The following is a 23,176-nucleotide window of genomic DNA, read 5'->3' as shown; positions in this document are numbered from 1 at the left end:
TTCCCCTACCTCTCCTCCCCCCTGAAGCCCTGCCCCCAATCACCCCAAGAATCTGCTGTGGAGATTCCCTCAACCCACTGGAACAGGTTTTGAGAGTGCACAGGGCGAAATGAGGAAGAGAAAGTCCCATTGCATGAGTGAAAGTCTCATGGATATAACCTGATAAATATGTTTAATCCTACTCAAGTAAATTGAGAAAAGTAGCTTAATCCAAAGTACATCAGCTTACAATGTACTTATTATTTAGATACTCCTAAGTATTACATATTCATTGTATTCTGCATTAAGATGGTTATTGTTGCTGCCTTTGATATATGAGTTCTGTTTTCCCTGTGATGCACCATCTCTGCAGCACTCTAGGATTGTGCATTTTCCTTCACAAGGTATTTTGAGGGGAAGTGTCAATAGTAAAATTAATCTCTCTTGGTTACTGCTTGAGAGAAGATACATCATTATGACATTGTTTTGTTCTCTGCATGCAAGATTGTATGAGAACATTAAAAACAAAAAAAAACCTAGGGAGGAGGAGACTACCATCATATGAGCCACCTTGGGTCATTTGTTTTTGGACTGTGAAACAATGTACAACTCCTGCTACACTCTCTCATAGAATCATAAAATTGCAGAGTTGGAAGGGACTATTCCTTGGAAATGGTGCAATGTGATCTGCCATTGCCTAGAATGACCCACTTGTCCTTGTTGGGAGCTGATGTCGAGGAGCAAGATAGCACCTGCAGGAGAGAGAACAGACAAGAAAGGAGAGGAACCCCATATCATTATCCTTTTTTCTGTTTCTTACACCAGCCATGCCCGTTTTTCTTTTCACTGCCTGAAATGTCTATGGCCTGAGGAGATACTTAAGTTGGCAGCTTATGATGTGTATGTTGGTAGACTTCCTCAGAAGATGAGCTTTAGTGTTAGAACTTCGTAACAGATTTTTTATTATAGTACAGTGGTACCTCAAGTTAAGTACTTAATTGGTTCTGGAAGTCCGTACTTAACCTGAAGTGTATTTAACCTGAAGCGAACTTTCCTATTGAAAGTAATGGAAAGTGGATTAATCTGCTCCAGATGGGTCCATGGAGTACTTAAATTGAAAGTACTCAACCTGAAGCGTACTTAACCGGAGGTATAACTGTAATTATGTATAATCTCCTGGTTCATAAGGTTGAACAAACATAATCAGAAATGTCTTTAATTGTGATTTAATCCTAAAGGTTATACACAATAATAGTGAAAGTCCAGTAAGTTTATTGCACTGTGGACAACATTAAATCAAGGTTGCTAAATGGGCATTGTTCAAACTTTTGGAGGATCAGTTTACTTTGAAAGAACTCTGAAATATGTAGGTTGGGACTTGGTTACCAACCATTGAATTTATTTATTTATTTATTTGATTGATTGATTGATTGATTGATTGTTTGAATTTATATTCCTCCCTATACCCGGAGGTCTTTTCAGAATGTGTTTTGTTGGTTAGATTGTGTGCATTTAGGAGGCGGAACAATTTGGAGCATGTTTTTATCTTTGTTACCACTGAAGCAAAGTCAGCTTTAGCAGTCTTTCCAGTTTTATGTTTTTTAATGGAAATCCTGAGAGAGCACCCTTGAAATCTCAATTTATTCTTCTTTGCCTTCAAATGTAATTTGTAGTCCTGCATCCATACTTTAGAAGCTACTGAAAAGGAAGTGAGGAATTGAGCCCAGGCTGTAAATTGAACGTAATGTTTGGTTGGCTATGTTAAGGTCTTCAGCAGAAGTCCCTTTCTAATGTGCCTTTGAAATCTGGAGACATGAAATGTTTGTTCTGGAAAATGGGCTTCCTCTTACTGCCTACAACCTCAGGAAAGGAAGGAGGTCTATGTCATAGTAATATATCAGTTCTTCAGAAGTTAACCATGAAGCATTCTTGAAGATGAACTACATCATTTGGTAACTGAAATTTATTCAGTATCTGAATAGAACCCAATCTTTTGGAATGCAAATAATCCAATTTTGTTTTGGGATGCTATCTTTACGTCCGTTCCTCTGTTCCAAAACATGCATCAACTGAAATATGCAGCTATGCATATTTAGAAGCCTATTAACTGCCCCTCTACACTGAGTATTTTACTTGTGCTGCTCAAGGAAGACCTGAGAATGCCCCTTTGAGCATACATCCATTTGGCAATTCTGTAGAAGCATTGCAGCTCAGCTTCTGGCCCACAAATATGAGCTCATTTCCGCAAGGATGTTATGAAATCCCAATATTCTTTGTAAAAACTTCAATTTGTGCAGGTTTTTGCTGTCTGAGACGTAAGTCAGTCCTCTGAATCAGAATGGTTTTGTAAGAGTTACTTCCATTAAAATTAAAGTCATAGGGTGATAGCCAATGTTTGTCAGAGTAGACCCGTTGAAATCAAATCCACTGATTTCAGTAAATCTGCTCTGAGTTTGACTTTATTATTTATGGATGACATCCAACTTTCCTAGATTACTAGGAAACAAGAGTCTGACCTAAGATGAGCCACGCCAGCAGCACTAACATCATACAAATATATCATGGTAAATTAAGAAGTGAGTCTCAAAATGCGTATTTGGACTGCAAGGGTGGAATTTTTTGCGGAGCAGTCTGCAGTGGAAAACATCCAGTTGCCCTGTGATTTGTCTTAAACAGTGCTTTACTGTCTCTTACACCATTTGGCCTTCATGGCCTGTACTGTTTAGGGAATGGGACATGGGTGGCGCTGTGGTCTAAACCACTAAGCCTCTTGGGCTGGCCAGCCAGAAGGTCAGTGGTTCGAATCTACATGATGGAGTGAGCTCCCATTGCTCTGTCCCAGCTTCTGCCAATCTAGCAGTTCGAAAGTGCACCAGTGGCAAGTAGATAAATAGGTACCACTTCGGCAGGAAGGAAAACGGCATTTCCGTGCGCTCTGGCTTCTGTCACGGTGTTCTCTTGCACCAGAAGCGGTTTAGTCATGCTGGCCACATGACCTGGAAAGCTGTCTGTGGACAAATGCCGGCTCCCTCCGCCTGAAGGCGAGGATGAGCACTGCAACCCCATGGTCACCTTTGACTGGACTTAACTGTCCAGGGGTGCTTTACCTTTTACCTTACTGTTTAGGGATATAGAACTAACAATATGAATAATATCCATTTCCAGTAACAGCAATAACAAACCACTAATGTGGTTAGAAGAGCAGTTTATTTGCATCCTATCTGTGGTTATTTTGTTGGAAGCAATTTTGTATGTGCCAGGATTATTGTATTTTAATGTAAATATTATTTTTTCACTTGTCCATGAAAAGGTTCAAAGATCCAGAAACAAGCAAATGCGTGAAATGTTTCCTGATGGATTCAGTATTCATCATGCAGGAATGCTGCGGCAAGACAGAAGTTTGGTGGAAAACTTGTTTTCTCGTGGATATATAAAAGTCTTGGTTTGTACAGCTACATTAGCTTGGGGTGTCAATCTTCCTGCTCATGCTGTCATTATTAAGGTAAGAGCATATCCTCTCTCCATATCAGCCATTAAAAAATCTATAAAGTGTCATATATTTAACAATGTTTGCAAAAGGAAGGGTAGGTTTGTGGGGGTAAGGTATGCTGCTACTTATCTAGTAATGTTGGAACGGGGTTGCTTGAAAAAACTGTCTCTCTCCTTTGGGAATCTAGTTGGATAGTAAAGATTTAAATATATCATAGATTATGGAAGGATTAGTTTAAGTACACTCCTGAAATCCTGCTGTATTTGCCTAATTTTGGTCTTCAGCTCATCTGGATTAGACTCATGTGTGTTTATGTTAATTTTTATTAACTTTTCGTCAACCAGGGAACACAGATCTATGCTGCAAAAAGAGGCTCCTTTGTTGACCTCGGAATTTTAGATGTCATGCAGATATTTGGTCGAGCTGGACGACCTCAGTTTGACAAATTTGGAGAAGGCGTCATTATTACAACACATGACAAACTCAGCCATTACCTGACCCTGCTTACTCAGCAGAATCCAATCGAGAGCCAATTTCTTGAAAGTCTGGCAGACAACTTGAATGCAGAGGTACGTTTTCTTAAGCTATTCTGCGTAGCTAATACATACTACCCTTTTGAAACCAATATGAAGAAAATGTGAGGAAAATTCAGTAGTCTTTATATTCTTAAATTATAGCAGCTTCACTAAATAGTTTCCAGGGTTTGCGTAGTGACACTGGGTAACATATTTTGCAAATGTAGGAGTGCTCTGTAGAGTCTAAATCAAGAATACTGAATTGTTTTTTTAATGTGGTTAGCCATTTATGAATAAGACCAAGTCTGGTTTAACAGCTCTCAAGCAGTTTTTAAAAGACGCTCAACACATCAGAAGATTTAATGGCTGTTCTTACTGCAGCGTGTTGTGTGTAAGAGGTTGGTCCAAAGAGGAGATAATTACATATTACAAGAAGGGATTATACTTTTCCTGATTATTCTCCTTGTACAAACCTTTCTCAAGTGGATTTCAATCTGCACATGCAGATGTAAAAACAAAACAAGTGAGTTGTGCAACGTTTGACGGATCGTGAGGATAGACCAATTCATTTTTGAAGCTCCACATTAAACTCTGCTCTTTTTAGGATTCTGACACATACCTTTCTGTCAGGTTATAAGAGCCCAGAAGAGGGAGGATCAGCACAAGTGTGGAATTCTGTGCTTCTTGGGCTGCTGCAGAGGGCTTCCTTCCCATAGTCTCCTAGACTATGAGAATGGTGTGAGTGGTGTTTCTTGGGTCAAGAAGAAGTAGTTAATATTAGAAGCTATAGTATCAGTCTTCTAATTTGTCAGGATTATGTTAGCATAGTGTGCAGATTCACACAGGTACCCATCACAGTGCTGTTGATTTAGATCTGAAACAATTGTGGGTGAGAACAAATGCCTTTTTTAAAAAAGGATAAAGGCCATCAGTGTTTGCTAGTCATGATTATTATATAGTACGTCCAAGATCAGAGGCAGCATGACCCTTAATACCCATCTCTGGGGAGCAACAGGAGGAGATGGTTATTGTCCTCATGCCCTGCTTGTGGACCTCCCAGGGTAATCTGTTGACCAAAAAATGAATGCTGGAGTAGATAGACCTTTGACCTGAATCAACAGGGCATTTCTTATGTTTACATCTCTTTGAAAAATTGAGCAATTTGGCATTACCTTGTATGATAGATATGCCAATTGCCCTCTGAGATGTGTCATTATTTATTAGATTTCTATACCACCCTTCATCTGAGGATCACAGGGTGGTTTACAATACAAAAACACAAAATACATACTACAGTAACAATCAAAAGTAATCACCGCCACCACCTGACACATGGTTTAAATGCCATAGATTTTTTAATTAGCCAGAGGCCTGGGAGAAGAGAAGACAAATGTTTTGCCTGGCGCCCAGATGTAGTCACTCTCCTATTTCCCCTCCCTCCCATCTTCCAGTAAAATGCCATATTCTTGAGGCAACAATATAGACAAACCAGTGAAGGACTGCTTTCCTGGTCCTGACCTTTGTTTTGCTCCCTATTATGACAATGGGCATGCATGTACTGCCTCATACTGCTTTGAACATTGACCACAGGAGGCAATCTAGCTTCCATATCAGAAAAAAAGCAGAAAGAAAGTTAGAACATTCATTTTTCTTTGACCACCCCAAAATGCAATTTCGTTTTCGTAAAAGTTTAATTATGCTTTAAAAGATCTAGTGCACAGTAAGCATAAAATTAATCTTCAATGGTCAGGAACTGTGCCAGTTTCCGACAACTGAGGGTCAATGTTGAAGTGTGTTAATGATTTCTAATAAACTTATGTTAGTGAAAATAGCAATGCATCTCAGCTGGTGTAACTGAAAATGCTGAAAAGCAAAAGTGTGAAGCACTGACAGGGCCATGAAACCATCATTTTTTATGTACTCTGGAACACTGGACATGACTTTTCCTGCTGACATGACAAGCCAGGAAAGATCGGTACTTGCTTGATTACAGAAAATCAATTGTAAGTCAAGCCAATTACAAAAGTCTTTCGTTTCTCTTGATTGTAACTCAATCATTTATCTCTTTCAGCTCAGATGATCTTATAAATATCTTCCATTCTTGCTTAACTAGCTTTTGCTTTGGAGTCATCAGGAGAAATCCTAATAAAGTTACCAGCAAAAGTAACGCAGAGAGCAATTAGTACCACCTGCTTCTCTGTGTTCAATTCTGTTGAAATTACACAAAGAGATGTTGCATCCATTCTCTTCCTGTTGCAATACCCTGCACTTCCCCAAAAACTACTGGGAAGCCTCCAGAATGGTATTTGATGTGGCTGTGGGGGTTGTCACAGTTGGAACAATGGCATACGTCAGTGGACATCAGAAATCCTGTGTGTGTGTGTGTGTGTGTGTGTGTGTGTGTGTGTGTGTGTGTGTATAGGTGTGTAACTGCCTTCCGCTTGCACTAAGCTGGGTCTAAGGCCGTGCTTCAGTGGCTCATAATTAAAACTACTGCATTCTTATCAGTCCCAGTGGGAAGACACTTGGTTGTTAAAGGCCAATTTAGGTTTAAAACAAAGAAAGGCTTTCAAAACAAGATGGGCAAGTAGGACATGCAGCACAGTGTTGTAATGTGGAATGTTCTAAGGCAGGGGTGGCCAACTCCCAAGCGACTGCAATCTACTCACAGAGTTAAAAACTGGCAGTAATCTACCCCCTTTTGGGGGGGTTCAGGTCAAAGTTGTTGAGCTTTTTTGGGGAGGAGGAAAGCCCCGTTTTTAAGGCATTCAGCAGGCATTCAGGTCAAAGTTGTTGTTGAGCTTTTTTTAGGGGAGCCGAAGTTGTTGAGCTTCTTTGGGGGAGCCAGTGATCTACCACAAACGTCCAGTTATCTAGAACACGATCTACTTGTTGGACATGCCTGTTCTAAGGCGTTGGGTCTTCTGGTTAGAATCCAGAAGGGACCTCCAACTAATTGGAAACACCAGATTTTCTCTTCGTATCTACTCTTGAGAACAGAGCATTTTAGAGATAGTAATCTGACCAAACTCTCACCAGTTTCCATAAGAAATGCCTTTACTGAGCTGCATTTCCGAGTTAAGCCCACTGCAGTCTTAGATGGCTGCTACAGGAAGGTCCCACGCAGACAGGCATTGTATTTGTGGTCAACCTCAGGTGGAAGACATCACTCATTATCTGGTAGCCTGCTGCTTATATAGAGACCCAAGAAATTGCTTTCTGAAACCTTTGTTCACAAAGTAAGCAGGTGCGTCCCAGCAGAAATGGTTTGTTTTCTTTTGAGTGACAAGAATAGCTTTTTAACACACAGAGTGCCCACCCCCTATGCACTGTTTAAAAAAAATAAAAAAAAATTCCAAGGGAAAAAGAGTTAGATCAAATTGCTGTAAATTGTTGTGGTGATTTAGAAATTTAATCAGAAATCAAGATGGATTTGAGATTGTTGGAGCTCTGGTAACTTCTCTCTCTTACATCATGGGTGGTGGCTCACATTAGGGATTTTGACTGCATAAGCAACGGCATGCGCAGCCTGAAAACTAGAAATAGAACAATGAGAACCTGAAACAAAATGTCGACACTTTTGGAGCACTCCTGTTGGTTTACTCCAGTTAGCCAGCCATACCCTCCTCCACAATACTCCATTCTGTCTTCCCTCCCACTCAATTTTGTAACCACTTCCTGGAATAGTCAGTCAGCCTTCCATGGCTGCTAAGCACGCTCAGTTCTTAACACGTAGTTTCCCACAGTGGATTTTTTCTCTCTAAATATGTTTTTTACTTTTGCATACCTTGGAATTCCCCAAAACCTGGCACCGCGCGCGTGTGTGTGTGTGTGTGTGTGTGTGGTGCCATTTTGACTACATAAGCAACATCACTCAAAAATCAGAATCTTTAGTAGAATAAGCTATGTATAGGTGTTACGGATTATACTAATGATACATGTTATTAAAAGACCAAGCAAAAGCTCTTCTCTGTTTGATACGCTCATACATTTCCAATACTTAGTTTGGAAAAGTGAGTCTTCAGGTGTTCAAAAGAAGTGGCACATGATTGAACTCAAACCGAGACACACACGCCCCCCCCCCCAACACCTCACTTTAGAGAAGCCTCTCAATCTTGGGCCACTGCACCTAAGCTCTGCAAAGGAATCTGGTGGATTGTGAGCTGCTGGGTGCTCGTAAGGAAGCAAGGTGGGGAACCTTTTGCAGCCTGAGGGGCACATTCCCTGCTGGGCAACCTTGTGGGGTCACGTGCCAGTGTCAGAGTGTACATTTTTAAAGTAGGCTAGTTTGTATGCATGCTCACAAACAAGTCTCTGACCTTTATGCAGGCAAGCAAAAGGCACCATCAGAGTTCAAGGACAGGGCTGATGAGGGGCATGGCCCAGAGAGAGGGTGTGTTGCTAGGGAGGCAATGGGTGGGGAGGGTGCTCCAAGGTGGGACATGGGAGAACCTTGCCTTGGCTTCATATAAATAGCCTGCTATGGTACAGTAGTGCAACACCAGGCATCCTTAAACATATCTGAAAAGTGAGGGGAATTATCAGTATGCACAGCATTCAGGATTGATGCCGAGATGTTTGCAGCATGGTCTGTGACATGAAGGGGTAATTTATAGAGAGAGAAAAGGGGAGAGGAACAGGCCTCTGGAAGGATCTGAAATAGTGCTTTTGTTAAGGACTTAACATACTATGAAGCATGTCTCCCACTGTTGAGTATGGCAAATAAGTTCAGAGATATTGCTTTAAAAATAACAAGTAAATTGAAGGTTATTCAGGCAGGACATAAAATATTGAGCAGTTGTGGGGGGGGGGGTTTGTTGGGTATGTTGTGGCAAATAGATGGCCATTCAGAATATAGTAGCAGTTCCAAAACAAGCAAACTGGCATGACTATGCTGATGAAGCACTTGAAAGCAAATGTTCAATCTTCTTCACACACCAGATTTCCCCTCCCCCCTTGCAAATTTTGATTTAATTATCGTGCTCAATACTTCAGCTAACCAGTAACTTTTGCGCAGGGCTATAGTTCATTAAAAGTGTTTTACATCTTCTGTGCAGATCTTTCTTTCATTACAGTGTCCTCTACGCTTATCTTGGAGAAGGTCATTTGTAATGATGTACATTTACTGATGATCTGCACAAGTATGGTTGGTTTGAGAGGGGAAAGGGCATGGAGACAAAACTAATCCACATTACAATCTCTCAGATTGTTTATATGATTTTTTTAAAATAATAGAATTATAAACATAATAAATGAATAATTATTTACTCCAGGAACAGCATTGCTAGTTATTTTAACTTATTATAGTCTATGTTTCTGAAAATGAGTTAATCTATGTGTACAGTTTTTAATGGCAGTTGGACATAGCAGTTGTTTTGTTATCTACTCTGGCATATGTTGGTACTAACAGAGCTATGCACCTGCCTTCCTTTCTTGTAAACAGCAAAGAACAGTTACTTCTTTGCCTACCTACAAACAAAATCAATTAAGCTTTGCAAAGAGAAAAAAAAGCAGAATTCTACCTGCTACTTTGGGTTTTCCTTATCAAGCGGGCAATACAATGCTTTTTTTTTTAGTCAAGTTTCTGGGGGAAATAAGCCAACAAAACTGTTATGATAAAATGTTCTTAGTTATGTAGTTATGAATCATTCACAGAATTTAAAAGCATTTCCAAGCCCTGTCTTAGAACTCATTTTATTGTGGGTGGGGTGGCGGCGTTGAGTGTCAAAATTTGCGAGTTTGCCAAGCTGCCAAACAAAATGCGCAAAATGAAGTGTTTCTTTCTGTGTCCAAGTCCTGTATACCAACACCTCCCAAATGATTTTTTCTTAAGGTGCCGCCATAGGGCACAGCTCAGAGATGTCTCCCAAGATTTGGGGAGAGGGGAATCTGTACTTGTATGGCAATGCCTATGGCAGCTTTCATACTTGGAACTGGAGTCTAGGCAGAGTCCCTCTTTCCTACTTATCCATCTATCTATTTACTATATTTTTATGCCACTTCTCAGACAATTGTTCTCTCCCAAAGCCGTTCACATGAGTTTTCAAAAAGAGGAAAGGAACAGGCCCAGGCTTACAAACAAAGAGAACAAGACCCACAAGGGACAAAAGATGCTATGATTAAATGGGCAAAAGATGTTGGGCATAATATTGAATATGATGCGTGGTTGAAATTGTGGAATCAAACATTGAAGTTTACAGCATGTACCACCTTGAAAGAGAATGTTTGGAAGATGATGTATAGATGGTATTTAACACCAGTAAAATTGGCTAAGATGTATAGAATGAGTAGTAAAACTTGCTGGAAATGTAAAGAAAAAGATGGTGAATTTTATCATATGTGGTGGACATGTGACAGAGTTAAAAGATTTTGGGAAATGATATATAATGAATTGAAAAAGATTTTTAAATATACCTTTCCCAAAAAATCAGAGGCATTTTTGTTAGGAATCATGGGAGGGGAGATTGCGAAAGAAGACCAAATACTGTTTATGTATGCGACAACCGCGGCCAGGACTTTGTTGGCCCAAAAATGGAAAAATCAGGAAATACCAACGATTGATGAGTGGCAGATGAAACTGATAGACTATGCTGAATCAGCAAAACTGACATGCAGGATCCGAAACCAGGGAGAGACAAAGTTCTGAAAAGACTGGAGTAAATTTGTGGATTATATGGAGAAAAACTGTAGAAGTTTAAAAACACTTGCAGGATTGAAATGAATCCTACAAATTGATTGAAGTGAGGACAATAATAAACTGTGAGACAGGAGTAAACAAGAAAACCGTGGGAAGGGAGGGAGGGAAGTCAAAGCTCAGCAGAGCAAAATGAGATGAGTGAATTTAAGATGAACTGTGTCAAAAATGTTGTTTTGTTTGTTTTATTTGTTAATTTGGAAAAAATGAATAAAAATTATTATTAAAAAAGAGAGAGAGAGAGAACAAGACCCACAAGGGGCAGAATGTGGAGAGGAAAGGTTGAGATCAGTTCTTCTTCAAGGCCAAAACAAAGTCAAAATAGATTGTTGTAAACCACTCTTGAGCCTTTTTGGCCAAAGGATGGAGTCATAAATGCCTAGAGTATATGGTGAACTACAGCCATTTAAATCCAGTTTGGGCTAGGCTGATCTTCCTTTGCTGGTGGTCTTCCTTGGATACCAGTTGGCGGTCCTGGTTCTCTTGGCCAGTGGATGGAACCAGAACGTTGCTTTCCTCCCTCCCACCCCTTCTGCAGCTTGAGGGCAATTGGATGTTGGAGCATAGTGTTCTTTTGGCAAGGTGTCAGGAAGCAAACTCCTGTAATTGTCCTTTCCTTGGCCAATGTAAGGGGCAGGCTGGTGTCCCCCTTGTCATTATGTTCTTCCTGAGAAGTGGGGATGCAGCCGGCCCTCCTCTGACGCCCGTGGCGCATGGATTCCTGACTGGTGGCAGAGGTCAGAATATGCCTGCTAAGGAAATAGATTGGAGAGTACAGTATGCAAAGAGATTTTGCCTAAGTGGCAGCTCATGTCTGGAACCTGCCCAGGTGTGATCATGCAAGGATAATGGGTTTCTCTGCTCCCTTGTATCCCCGGAGTTCTGGGGCTTCCACGGTCTGTGTGTCCACAGTTCCCTGGGGCCTTTGCACATGACCTGAACAAAAAAGATAGGTGACATTTTCAGTATATTTTTCTGTGCCCCCTTGAAATGGGAGGTGTTTAAAAAGCAGCAGTGACACAAAATAGATGGTTTCAGCTCAGTTTTCCTTTTTCTCTGTTAAAAAAAAAAGACGACAGGGCACTGAAGTGGACACAAGGTGGCAGCATATCTTCAAAAGTAGTTTCTGTTCTACAGCACCATCTGTGTTCAATAAGGGCTATAATAATAACATTAAAGAGTTTAACATCTTCATGGCTGCAGTCTTTTAATCCATTCGTTCTGTAGTAGCCCTGTTGATGTTTAACGAGTGCAACTCCACAGTGAGGGTTTTTTTAGGGCTATTTTGCATATTTGCCTGCTGCATACAGTATTTTTAAAAGCAGCATTTTGGTTCAGATGGGTAAATTTTTGCAAGGCCAATGTTGCTATCATAGCAGGGCAGGGAGAGAACATGATGAGAAGGAGCACATTGTTACCTTTTCTGAAAGGAGTGTTATAGTTTCAATAGTCCAAAGCTTATCATTTCCAGGAGCAGTAATGTTGTTGTGTAATAGGATGAAATGCCTTCACTCTTTCGAAATAGAACAAGCAAGTAGCCTACTTCACTGAATCATGGGCAGAAATCAAATGCATACATTAGTTTAGGTAACAAATTGTGTGATATGCCCGTGGCTTAGTACCTTTTTTCCTCTCGTTTGGATGGAGATGCACTCATTTAGTGTAGATCTGCATTTTTAACCTCTATGCGGCCCCATTCAGATATCAAAATAACCTTTATTTGACTTTAAATGTCCACGATAGCAGAGAGATACAATTTGGCTCAGAAAAAATTTGGTGCTATTAATGCAGTTGGAGAATTTCGTATTAAAGATACTTTAAACAGCTTCATGTCATCCTGACACAGGTTGTGGGGCTCGGTTGGGAGAACACGTTGTTTATGATAAAATAGAAGCTTGGGGTGTTAGAACGAATGGAAATGTTTTATAGGATAATTTTGGAGAGGAGAATTGGATTACGATGGTTAGACTCTTGGGGAATGAGTTGGTAGTACTTATTTTCAAGTAAATGTGCTTTTTTAGGGATGCGAGGTTTGCCATTATAAATTCACTTGCTTGGAACTAGTTTCCATATAAATCAGTGAGGCTAATTTCTAAGTGAATATCAAGGAAGGTGTGGAATTTCAGAATTTATCTCATGAACTTTTTTGTTAGTTATTCCATATAATCTGGTGCTTTGGGTAGTTTGGGTGCTGGTTTTTACATAGCACTGAATATAGTTTGGTGCTTGGAACGGCATTGTGTGCATTTAGGGCCTATCTATACGTCTCAATCACATTTCAGCATTTGTGTTGTATGAGTCAACTTGGAGAGTCCATATTGCAATATATTCTAGCCATATGGGGTGACATGTAATTATCTTATTGTGGTAGTTTCCATTCTGCCATTGCCCTTTTAAAAACAACCCCTTTAGCTAGATGTGCAGTTCAAGAGAAAAGAGGATAGAGCTGTAAAATAATCAAATAATTGAAATGTTGTTGTTTTTTTAAAAGAAAATTGTACATAAATTCTGTGGCATCACTTCAGTGTTTGTGTATGTATCTGTTAACCTTGACATGCATTCCCACTTAAATAAATATGACTAAATAGAAGAGTGTTCCCCACTTGGAATTGTACAAAAATCTTAACGCCCAAGATGATGATGGGATGCAGTAGGATCCAAAGTTTCATTTGAAAGTGATCATTTGGTGAGTAGAACTCTGCTCCCATGAATTGAAGCTCCCACTGTTTATGGAATGGAACTTCTAAACCCAGACCAATATACAGAAAGCAAGATTATAACCTCCCGTATTGTACCAGTGAGTTCTCCAGCTTCCTTTAGCACATTTGCATGATGGGAGGCCATAGGGGGAAATGAGAATCAGAAGAAATTGCCTTCTCTCTTCTGTTCATGAATGTCTCCACGAAAGCAAAAAGCCTTCTGTGAGTGAAGGATCAAAACTGGATGCAACTCAATATCCTGTTGATGCCCAGGACACTTGAGCAAACATTTTCCATAAAACATCAGAGTAAGGTTGAAATGCATAATCTGGTTTTCCAAGTGTACTGCGTTCTAAGTTTGTTGGCAGAATATGACCCTCCTACTGTGAAGGAACTGCCATTGTGGAGAAACTTTCTATCAGGGCCTCTGATTTCAAGAATAAGCCATAGGATGAAATACGTCAAATAAATAAATTGTGAGATAAATCTTGGTGCATTCTTTATTTAAAAAAAATCGAAGCCCCTTAATTTGTCAGTTTGGGAATATTTCATTATAGCATTCCTCATTTCCTGCTCATAGAATTTATGGTTGCCTTTATATCAAATTAACATGTAAATTTAAATTTATTTCTTCCTACTTGCAGATTGCTCTCGGAACAGTGACAAATGTCGAGGAAGCAGTAAAGTGGATAAGTTACACTTACCTTTATGTACGGATGAGAGCAAACCCATTAGTATATGGCATCAGTCACAAGGCTTATCAGGTAGAAAATGCATGAAAAAACTAACCTGCTTTCTGGTTCCATAATCCTTTCCTGATGGGAGATTAAATATTTGCCAGTGCTGCTTTTCCTGACGTCAGCAACTCCTCTAAGTGCTTTAAAACATGGAAAATACTCCATTGAGCAAAATGTAAAAAGGAAAGCAACTTGAATTATTTTTCCTGAGACATCCTGATAGATAAAGTTTTGAACAGTCAGGCAGAACACACAGAATACAGTCAAATGAGCACACATCATATTCAGACCTGGTTTCGTGCAGCAATCTCTCTCGGTATTTCGGTGCTAAATATAAGCTTTGAAAACTAAATGTGAAAATGTTCATTGTATTTCACTATTAATATACCAAGGGATGGGGGTGGCGCTGTGGTCTAAACCCCTGAGCCTTGGGCTTGTCGATCAGAAGGTCGGCGGTTCAAATCCCCGCGACGGGGTGAGCTCCCATTGCTCGGTCCCAGGTCCTGCCAACCTAGCAGTTAAAAAGCACGCCCAAAAGTGCAAGTAGATAAATAGGTCCCGCTCCAGCGGGAAAGTCAATGGCGTTTCCATGCACTGCTCTGGTTTTGGTGTTCCATTGCACCAGAAGCGGCTTAGTCATGCTGGCCACATGATCCAGAAAAACTGTCTGCGGTCAAATGCCGGCTCCCTCCGCCTGTAAAGCGAGATGAGCGCTGCAACCCCAGAGTCGTTCGTGACTGGATTTAACTGCCAGGCGTCCTTTACCTTTTTATTAATATACTTCTTCTTAATTGTTTTTCAGTTCAACAATTACTTTGATAAAATACATATTTTGTTATGTGCAAATGGCTTTAGATACCTATTAGGTCCATAAATTACCATATAGCATATCTTCAACACAAAAAACAGTGAAAGTTTGTTGTTGAGAAAAATAATCTAGATATATAAAGTGCCCCATTACCTTCAGTAGCTTTGGGCCTCATCAAACCTAAATCCAGCCCTGCCACTACTCATAGAAGCATAATAATAATTTGTCTACCTTGGTTACAAAAAGATAATTGGTGGCATCCCACATTGCTTGAGAAAACTTCAGTAGGGGAAAGTGATTATGATAATTATTTGGTAGAATCCTTTTAAAAAAAATTTTAAAACCCATTTTTCTTGGAAGTGAATTGCAACATCATAGCTACGAGCAGCGACTGGATAGTTTGTCAAGTATAATATTTTGTCCCACAAGGTATCATTTGACCACACTCAGGTCAAAGCTAGGCTCTTTCTCCTTTTTATGGCTGATAATTTATTCTTTACTTTCACATTCTAATGAGACTTACCGTTTACAAATGCTGAAAAGGCAGGTGTTTGTCTTTGCTGCTGTATGTAGTCTGCGCAGGCTCAAATATAAAATTCTGAGAAAATTTCTTAAATCTGCCTTTAGTACCTATTGTTTGCTTAAGATGTTCCTATAACATTAAATAAAATCCAATTCCCTCTATTCATCTTGAATATATTTGAATGCTTGAATATATTTGAATTCTGAAAAGATCCTTTATAACAGGCATCCCCAAACTGTGGCCCTCCAGATGTTTTGGCCTACAACTCCCATGATCCCTAGCTAAGAGGACCAGTGGTCAGGGATTATGGGAATTGTAGTCCAAAACATCTGGAGGGCCGAAGTTTGGGGATGCCTGCTTTATAACACAGAATATTCTCATAGGGAGATATTGAGACTTTTAGGAGCCCACACTGGAAAAAGGGGATAATTCTATGTACAGTGAATCTTTGCCTGTCTTCATATATACTACAGAAAAAATGAGACTTTTTATTCTTTATACAGTTAAGGGATTTAGAGCTTTATGCTAACATTCAGTAGTTGTTTGTAGTAACTTCTTCCTACTTCTGCAAGTGGTTACACTGAATTAAAACTTTTTTCATCTCTGAGCCCAGAACAAATTGGCCCCAGCCCCACTGTTTCAAAGGGATGGGTTTAATCTTAGAGGGGAAGCTTGATTTTGTGAGCGCAATTTTAGGAATAGTGAAACAAAAATTAGTTCCTCTTCCCCTTGCATTTCATATCTTGCAAATATTCTTCAAACCATCAATATACCTGGTTATTATTTAGTATAATAACAACAGCTACAATTCATTCTTCTCTTCTAAAATTAACCTTTTGTTAATCCTATATAATAAAGTGCAAGTGTCTCTGCATCCAGTATTCCCTGTGTCCCTGGGTTTGCGCTACTGTGCATGTGCCCCACAGACACAGGGATTGGACGCAGAGACTGGACGCACACACGCGCTCTCTCCCCACCCACCCCACCCCCCTGAATGGTGTTGAGAGGACATAATGGAAGGCACCATTGGGGATTCCCCCTCAAGAAAAAGTAAAGAAAGGTGGAGTTATGAGAAGGTGGGTAGTGTCCGAAGAGGAAAGGAGACAAAATGGTGGGGGAAATTGGCGACGGTTTGGAGAGGGGGGGAGAATCCGACTCTGAGGGGAAGGGGAAGTTGCCCCATGTCGGACCTCCTGCCTGCCTCCTTCCCTCCCTCGCCCTCCCACCCTTCAAGCTCTGGCCGCCACTCCCCGCTCAACTGGAGGGAAGCGTAGCCGCAACTTTCCCCTCTCACGGCTGCTTCTTTTTCCCTTAGCTCGCACAGGCAGCGCGTCCTGGAGAAGCCCCGCTTGCTTATCTCTCTCGCGCGCGCGCACACACACACAAACCGCCCGCCCGCCGCCACAGCAAACCACCCAGGGGGAGCCTGGGGCCCTCGACGCACATCCCCGCCGGTGGAGGCGACGCCTGCGCGGTCCCAGGGCTTCCCCTCCGTTCCCGCCCGGCTAGCACCCGTTACTTAACGGGCTGAATGACACTAGTACTATCCATAATTGTCAAGTTATGTATACCGACACATCCCAAACTTATTAAGCATTTCAGTTCTAAATATTCCAGATAAATTGAACGGAGTCAAATGAAATCAATGAAATTGTATTATGTATGCATATCCATATATTAATCTGAAGCTGTAAAAGTGGGAGGACAGGGGACAGATTAATATATATAATGCTTTACTGTATTTTAGATGGATCCAGGCTTAGAGAAGCACAGAGAGCAGCTAGTGATTGAAGTTGGCCGAAAGTTGGACAAAGCTCGGATGATTCGTTTTGAAGAGAGAACTGGATTTTTTTCTTCTACAGATCTAGGCAGAATTGCCAGCCACTACTACATTAAATATAATACAATTGAGGTACCCATGCTATTTCTCTGCACACTTTCTCATATTTTGAAATAACGCCACAAAGATCTGTTTAACAGCATCTTCATCTTAGATTTGTAATAAAATAAATAGCTACAATTCTGTGCTTGCTTATGTGCTTTTAAATCCAAGTTCTGGAGGGGTGAGGGGACTTGATCTGGTGTAACATTATAGTTTGCATACTCTTATTCTATAAGGGAGGGTTATTAAAAAAACTACTAGTAAGGTAGGATTGACTCTATGGAAAACACCATCTTATTCAACATGCTGGAAATGTGTATATTCTGAAGACATTTTGGTAATTAGAGTGTTGCAGAACTCGGGATTGTAAGGAGGCAGTGATTTCTGTCCTGTTATGTGTTGGTCACAAGCAGCATGGTTTCCACTAAAATCTTGATTATTTGTCTCACGATCCATGATGGCTGGAACTAATGTAATTAATCGTGTAATTAATTTTAGTGCATTTCAGTGGAAAGGAAACACTGAATCCAATGCCTAAAATAACAATTATTTACATATTATTTGCAGTCTAAAAATAGAGAGAGAGTGAATACTGTTAGTATGATTTAGTTACTGACCTTGGACAAACATTTGAATTGTGGCAATTTCAGCTCCCATTTCCATTTCTGACATAATTCTCCAACACCTTAGGAAGAACATTTGTGTATGTGTTTGCAGAAGTGATATGCACTTCTGAAAAGTGTTAGTATTTGTTGCTCCATATTTGAAAGACTTACTATGAGGATCTTAATTGAAATATGTTGCATCTTTGAACATACAGTCCCATTGAAGTATATTTGGACACAGTCACATTTTAGTATACATGAGTCTGACCAAACTGCGGGAGGCAGTGGAAGACAAAAGTGCCTGGCGTGCTCTGGTCCATGGGGTCACGAAGAGTCGGACACGACTAAACAACAACACCTTATACTTTCAGTTTTTAAAAAATGGATACACCATTGACACCTTGATGACTTGACTTCTCAGAAGAATCTTGCCCTGTGTGTAGCAAGCTCCTTTAACAAAATTCGAGCTAATGCTTTAAAGTGCACAATGTGAAACTAGTATATATGCTTCCTATGTTCAAAACTCCTCATAGCTTTTCAAAATTAAAATAAAGGTTTCTTTTGAGCGGCGATGTTGACAGTAAGTTCTCCATCTCTACCACTTTGTATCTAGATTGGCACTATTGATAAATATTCTCAAACCTCTCTTTTTTGCAGACTTTCAATGAACTGTTTGATGCTCATAAAACAGAAGGTGACATTCTTGCTATAGTGTCTAAAGCAGAGGAATTTGAACAGATCAAGGTAAGAACGCATCATCATTTTTTAAAGGCCTCTTTCCTACACATGGAAAGGGGTGTGGGTGTGGGTGTGTTACTGGATACAAAAACCTCTTCATGTTTCTGTATATATACAGATACATGTTTCATATATAATGACAGCTCCATGCATCTCTCTGTCTCCCATGCACAGTGTTGTACCTGTCAGTGTGGTGAATGCTAAAGCCAACACTAACAGGGGCTCCTTGAGTACAGCTGGCCAGATATACATGATTTAGGCCAGAATCTTATTTTCTAACTAGAGTACATTTTCCTAACCCTGGACAACATTCAGTGATGTCTGCCTCCCTTGATCCAGTGCAACAACTGGAAATCCAGTGCTAAAAAGACTTCCAGTTTCTATTCTCTCCTCTGCAGCCCCTGTCCATGCTTCCAGAATCTGTTCTGCAGGGTTTCTCAACTATCTAGAGCAGGTTTTGGATGTGTGCAGAGAGCTGTTGGGAGGGGGAGAGAGAGAAAGAATGGAGAAACCCTGTTACGCAAGCAGATGCCTGCTCATGCTACATCTCATCTCACCCCCAGTTTTTAATTCATGGAATTCACTTTAAAGTGAATAGTCTTAATGATGAATGCAACCAAGAGGGCTGTGAGTGTTCTGTTCTGGCAGCTCTTCAAGAAACGGGGAAGAGGTTGAGTGTACTTTATAAAGAAATCCTTTCAAGATGAGTTGGAGTTTTACTGGATAGCATTGCATTAGAGAATAGTCACTTTCTTTTGCAAAATTTAAAATTAAAAAATATCAAATCACTGCAATCTCCCAAAGTCTGCTTTGAATCTGGATGCAAATGTTCCTAAAAGTTAGGAAGAACGGCAAAACTGACATTGTGATGAGAGTTTAGATGCTGCTTCATGTTTATTGAAACCTCAGCCACTTTATTCATTCAAAAGCTGTGGACAAGTGCCAGTGAAGGAAAAGATTTGATGTTAACAAACTGTAGTTCAGTAGCTAACAGAGTGGGGTCTTCTTGAAGTGAAATAATTGGAGGATGATTGAGAAATCCTGCAAATGGTTCAAGTGACATTTGTGACTTTTCTGCTCTGCTTTCATATTGAATGAGCTGGTCAGGGCTTAAGGGAAACGGCCTCTGTATGGTTCCCTGCAGGTTCCAAACATTTACCCTCTTTAAATAAGTTTTAGACTAATAGACTTTCAGCAAATCAAAGAATATGTAAATGTATGCTCTGTTTTGCAAGTATGAGTGAAAATTTGAAATACTATGCATTATTCAAACTGTAGATATGAATATTTCTTTACTTGCATTAAGACTTAATCTTATTAACAGTGAAAACCTTAATACCATGAATCATAGTACTTCAGAGTTTTGAGCTAAGAACATAATATGCCACATGCAAACTATATGATTTTAATGAATGCATTTAATGTTAATTCAGGTTGGCCCTAATCCAGAAGGACAGAGGTCATACTCTGGTCAAATAAAAAGGGAAATCTCATCAGTTTGAGGATGGTACGGTCAGAAGACTTAATTTTTGAGGCATATCACATTTTTATGTGTCAATGGCAACCTTAATAAAAGGTGATGCATAATGAAATGCAATTGTGTCATTATTAAGATAGTTTCAATTAAGTTTTATTAAGTACAGTGCTGGGAGACTTGTTTTTCAGAAACTGTAGACTGTTTAAAAACACATTTATTGAGAGATAATTGACATTTAATTTTCATGTGGAAGATTTAACAAGTTGCACCAGTCTTTTCAAAGTCTATTAATTTGTGTTTCAGGTGAGAGAAGAAGAAATAGAAGAGCTCGAAGCCTTGCTGGGTGATTTCTGTGAACTTCCAGCTCCTGGTGGTGTAGAGAACAGTTACGGGAAAATAAATATCCTTCTGCAAACATACGTTAGCCGAGGAGAGATGGACAGCTTTTCCCTTATTTCTGATTCTGCTTATGTTGCACAGGTATGAATGTGTGCATGTATTCAATGAAGACTTACCCCAGAAACACAGAAAACTAGAGGTCCCATTTGTTCAAGCCCATACACATTTGACATGAGATTTGGATTTGAAAAACTAATAGCTTTGTGTGCGTGTGTATCGATCTATATGTAATGCGCAGAGAGAGAGAGCTTATTGCCCACAGGGGATCCTTTTCACGTTGTTTGTTGAGGAGCTCTGTGCATCTGCCGGGAAGCCCTGAAATATTGCACAGGACAATGGAAATGTTCTCTTATTTTATAAAACCTGTTGACCTAACCATTGTCAATCAGGAAAGAAGAGTCAGACTAAAATACACCCAATGCTCACTTCTCTGGTTGGTCATTGTAAGGCAAGATTTATCATGGTAGATTATCGTGGCTTTCAGAAACCCTATCCTCTAGGGTTTCAAAAAACCTTGATTGAAAACTCTTGCTGTATTTTCTTCACAAACTTTGTGCTCTTTGTTGACTAAAAGCTTTTCTATTCAAATGCATATCCAAGGCGATGTTCAACCACAAGAAACAAATAAATAACATACAATATGGTAGCACAGATAAGATGATAAAGCAGCCGTTTTTAAAAAATAATAATTTCTCAGCAAATGACTTGTGAAACAAAGTAGCTTTCAGCTTGTTGTTGGAAGCTGTAAAGTGAAGCTGCCAGCTGCCTCTTCAAGAGAAAATTACATAATATGGATACTACAATAGAGAAAGACCTTCCTGAAGGTCCATGTTGGGGCACCATCCCTTCATAAAGTTCTGTGTGCCCCCGAGGGAAGGCAGAAATTAGGTGGCCAGGCCTGGAAGTTAGTGCTGTCAGCTCCCTGAAGTTGGGATAAGAATATTTTTGCCATTTGTTTGTTTTAGTAGTTTAAATTGTAGTCTACACTGGGTTTTTGGCCGAAATAAATATGATCAATTAATGTCATCCATAGTTGCAACATTCCATTTGAAACGTATGTTTATTGTAATGGATAAGGAATAGACATAACAATACATTTTATTACCTGCTTGTGCCCTACAGAATGCAGCACGTATTGTCCGAGCTCTTTTTGAAGTGGCTCTTCGAAAACGCTGGCCTGCAATGACATACCGGCTACTAAACCTTAGCAAAGTAATTGACAAGCGATTGTGGGGTTGGGTCAGCCCTCTGCGACAATTCTCAGTCCTGCCACCGTCAGTCCTTTCCAAATTGGAGCAAAAGAATCTCACTATTGATAAGTTGAAAGACATGAGGAAAGATGAAATCGGTAAGATATAGGAAAAAGCTAAGTCAGTGTGTTTTGACTAGATTGAACTCTACTCTATTTCTGTCTTTACTGTTTTGCTTGCATTTCAATCCTATCCTTATCCTGAGGTCTTTGTGGTATTAATCTTAGGCTACTGAAAATACTTCTCTGTAATAAAGGCTCACAACCTAAATTTATATTGACTTGCATGCACACTGCTTTGTTCTTAGAAACATACTAATCTGCCTTCTACCGAGTCCCATGTAGCTCAAATACGACCTGATGACATGGACAAGGTCTTTGGGCCAAGCAATATTTCTCTCTCTCGGCCAATTTAAAAGTTGTTGTGTGATTGCCTCCTTTCCCCACCACTTCCCTTAGACTTCTGTTAAATGCAGATTTGTTTCAAGTTTTATATTTACTTCGCAGGTCATATGCTTCATCATGTGAATATTGGCTTAAAGGTCAAACAGTGCGTCCATCAAATCCCCTCCATTACAATGGAAGCCACCATCCAGCCAATTACACGCACTGTGCTGAGAGTTAGGTTGAACATCACTTCGGATTTCAAATGGAGCGATCAGGTAAAGATGCCTAAAACATAAAGCCTGAAGAATATGCTAGATGACTTGGACTCCTCTGGGTTTGACTCAACACACAGCCAGTTAGCATGATTTTTTTAAAGTAACTTTTCCTTGCCTATACTTCAGATTATTTTGATGTATGGTATATGAATCTTGTAGTTTGCTTCACTAAGATCAGAAGCATTTTGGTCGTGAAGCTATGCCTCTAAATTGACATCCATCACACTGAATGTTGCCAACCATGTGGGTAAATTTTAAGCAATCCCATGACTCCAGGAAAACTGAACATTCTACAAAGCACAGCTTTTTGCAAGAAGCCTACTAAGAAAAAAAGATCTGCTGGTCCCACACATTCTTGCATGGGGACATCTAAGTAGTAGACAGGAGTCCTTCCTTTCCACACTAAATTGGTTCAAATAATGCCTTGCTAATGTTAGGCGCAGAGGTATTCTGAGACATTTTACCAACACTTTTTTCATCAGTCAAAATAATGCACTTGCCAGTTTACTTTAATGTGGAGATTGAAAGTCTTAACAGAGCTAGAATATTTTTAATGAGTGTGGATTTTCTTTGTCAACTAGGTACATGGAACAGGTGGAGAGCCCTGGTGGATTTGGGTGGAAGACCCTACCAATGATCATATTTACCATTCAGAATATTTTATTATTCAAAAAAAGCAGGTAAATGTATTGTACACAGCAGTTCAAAGCACATACCAC

General features: G+C 39.9%; 1 protein-coding gene across 2 annotated transcripts in view; it reads left to right on the top strand.

Annotated features, from left to right (window-relative positions):
• Positions 1-23,176, top strand: part of ASCC3 (activating signal cointegrator 1 complex subunit 3) — a 202,937-nt gene that overhangs the window by 102,663 nt on the left and 77,098 nt on the right. For both annotated transcript variants that reach the window (XM_035109325.3, XM_088665994.1), the window contains 9 exons: positions 3,290-3,481; positions 3,814-4,038; positions 14,022-14,141; positions 17,193-17,357; positions 18,590-18,676; positions 20,451-20,627; positions 21,669-21,894; positions 22,303-22,457; positions 23,039-23,137. In XM_035109325.3, the coding sequence (XP_034965216.2) occupies positions 3,290-3,481; positions 3,814-4,038; positions 14,022-14,141; positions 17,193-17,357; positions 18,590-18,676; positions 20,451-20,627; positions 21,669-21,894; positions 22,303-22,457; positions 23,039-23,137 (1,446 nt within the window). The remainder of the gene's footprint in view (positions 1-3,289; positions 3,482-3,813; positions 4,039-14,021; positions 14,142-17,192; positions 17,358-18,589; positions 18,677-20,450; positions 20,628-21,668; positions 21,895-22,302; positions 22,458-23,038; positions 23,138-23,176) is intronic.

Source organism: Zootoca vivipara, chromosome 3 (genome assembly GCF_965207765.1).
Source record: "Zootoca vivipara chromosome 3, rZooViv2.hap1.1, whole genome shotgun sequence".
NCBI classification, from domain to species: domain Eukaryota; kingdom Metazoa; phylum Chordata; class Lepidosauria; order Squamata; family Lacertidae; genus Zootoca; species Zootoca vivipara.
Note: the sequence above shows the minus strand (reverse complement) of the source record. Positions and strands in the feature narration are given on the sequence as shown.